The sequence below is a fragment of the Oncorhynchus nerka genome, linkage group LG8 (assembly GCF_034236695.1).
Source record: "Oncorhynchus nerka isolate Pitt River linkage group LG8, Oner_Uvic_2.0, whole genome shotgun sequence".
In the NCBI taxonomy this organism is placed as follows: domain Eukaryota; kingdom Metazoa; phylum Chordata; class Actinopteri; order Salmoniformes; family Salmonidae; genus Oncorhynchus; species Oncorhynchus nerka.
The window spans coordinates 63,481,010-63,483,349 of record NC_088403.1 but is presented as its reverse complement, the minus strand read 5'-3'; the positions used below and the strand labels follow the sequence as shown (position 1 = coordinate 63,483,349).

At 45.0% G+C, this 2,340-nt stretch overlaps 1 protein-coding gene across 1 annotated transcript in view; it reads right to left on the bottom strand.

The window, feature by feature from the left end:
• Window positions 1-1,824: 1,824 nt before the first annotated feature.
• Window positions 1,825-2,340, bottom strand: part of zgc:194930 (uncharacterized protein LOC557813 homolog) — a 43,110-nt gene continuing 42,594 nt past the window's right edge. Inside the window, exon 3 of the mRNA XM_065021969.1 lies at window positions 1,825-2,340. This exon is cut by the window's right edge and continues 310 nt beyond it. Within this exon, the coding sequence (XP_064878041.1) occupies window positions 1,825-2,340 (516 nt within the window).

Below are 2,340 nucleotides of genomic sequence, written 5' to 3'. Positions count from 1 at the left end.
GATTTAATCTGGTAGAAAGAGACTGGAAAAAGGAAAGAGTTTGAGAAAAGGGAGGGGGATGTGTACAAGAGGAATATCAAGATTTGTGAGCGACCAGAGAAACATGGCCAATTCTTTTTTTTATATTTTGCCCCTGAAAACACCTGTGCTTTGATTTAAAAAAATAATTGAAGGCTTCTTGACAGAGAATTAAACTTCTAAATGCATTTTATGTACATATACATTTGAATAGAAATGATTTTGGCAAACAAACAAAGACTTTAAAAGGATAGTCCCGATTTAAAAAAAATACAATAAAATCAATATAATTCTCCTTCACTGAAACAAAGACCCATCACAAATGTGGAATGTTTGCATTCGAGGGAAAACAGGACACAGAGATGCTACGTATATCTGTGATATATATATATATATATATATATATATATATACTACTTCCTGTCGTAAGGTGTCATGAGGTCAGCCCAGTATGCTCCACAATGGGAGGTTGTAAAGTGAACCGACTACCTCTCTCCATGGTCTTTAACATGTCTGCTCTCCTCTCCAAAGTTTGGGAAATGTCTCTGACATAGCTAAACAGACTGGTACCCAGGCTAACATTCCCCTCCTTGCACTGTGCGTCATTGCGAAAGGAGTGCAGGGAGTGGAATCTTAGCTAAACAAGCTATCTCTGACAGGTATTGAACTAGAAAAGTCTTGGCCAACCAGTTATTATATAAATAACATAGTAAAACAGGTAAACAACAACAACATGGATATGATACACCAATAGGTAGCTGGAGATGGCCTGTCAGTGTGTTTATATAATGAAGCACAGCAAAGCTCCCTGAAGACAAACAAAGCCATGGCAAGTACTGTGTGTCCACTGAATAGAACATTTTATAGGACAGAATATAGAGATACAAGTTCTAGAAGCTGTGCAGAGCTGCATTTTATAGGACAGAATATAGAGATACAAGTTCTAGAAGCTGTGCAGAGCTGCATTTTATAGGACAGAATATAGAGATAGAAGTTCTAGAAGCTGTGCAGAGCTGCATTTTATAGAACAGAATATAGAGATAGAAGTTCTAGAAGCTGTGCTGGTGGAACATAGAAATGTAGATTGTACAGCTGAAGACCAGGAAGTTTAATATGTACCAAATATTGGGGATTAGGACGCGGGGAATATTCACAGTCGAGCGCCAAGAGTCTTCTCTCCTTCTACATTTACATTTACATTTAAGTCATTTAGCAGACGCTCTTATCCAGAGCGACTTACAAATTGGTGCATTCACCTTATGACATCCAGTGGAACAGTAGTGCATCTAAATCTTTTAAGGGGGTGAGAGGGATTGCTTTATCCTATCCTAGGTATTCCTTAAAGAGGTGGGGTTTCAGGTGTCTCCGGAAGGTGGTGATTGACTCCGCTGTCCTGGCGTCGTGAGGGAGTTTGTTCCACCATTGGGGGGCCAGAGCAGCGAACAGTTTTGACTGGGCTGAGCGGGAACTGTACTTCCTCAGTGGTAGGGAGGCGAGCAGGCCAGAGGTGGATGAACGCAGTGCCCTTGTTTGGGTGTAGGGCCTGATCAGAGCCTGGAGGTACTGAGGTGCCGTTCCCCTCACAGCTCCGTAGGCAAGCACCATGGTCTTGTAGCGGATGCTGTCAAAAACCTCTTAATAGGTCCAAAAAACCACAATCTAACATCCATTCAGCTTCTCCTGAGAATGCAGACATGTGACATGTTAAAAGATACATCAGAATCTCCTCATTCGGCCCCATCAGATACTGAAGCTGAATGGATGTTAGATTGTGGTTTTTTGGACCTATTAAGAGGTTTTTGACAGTTAGTCCTCCCCGGCAGTCGCTGCCTCTAGAGCTGCCAGAGCTTCTGCCACCATAGAGTCTGTGACGCTCTGCACGTCATCGTCTTCCCCTTCCTTCTCCTCATCCTCGCTCTTCTTCACTGAGATCCCGATCCCATTCTCTGTGGTAGTGGCGTCCGGCGCCCCCCTATCGTCGTTTGTGTCTGCCGAGGACAGGCTAGTCGTACTGGTTTGAATGTCCACAGACAGGACACTCTGCTCATCTCCTGTGTCGCCCAGGTACTCCGGCGTGCCCCCCACCCCCTCGTCCAGCTCGTCCACTGATGAGGTGTTGCACCCCACCCCATACCTGTCCCCGACGGAGGGATCCGAGAAGTTCCGGACCATCCTAATCTTGTCTGGGTGAGAGTCAGTGTCACCTGAGTGGGTCAGATTGAGAGTAAGATCCAGGGAGGGTGTGTTGGGATAGACTCGGACTAGATTGAGGCCCTTGGATGGATCTCGTCTTGGCACCTGGCCCTCTGGATGGAGGATATA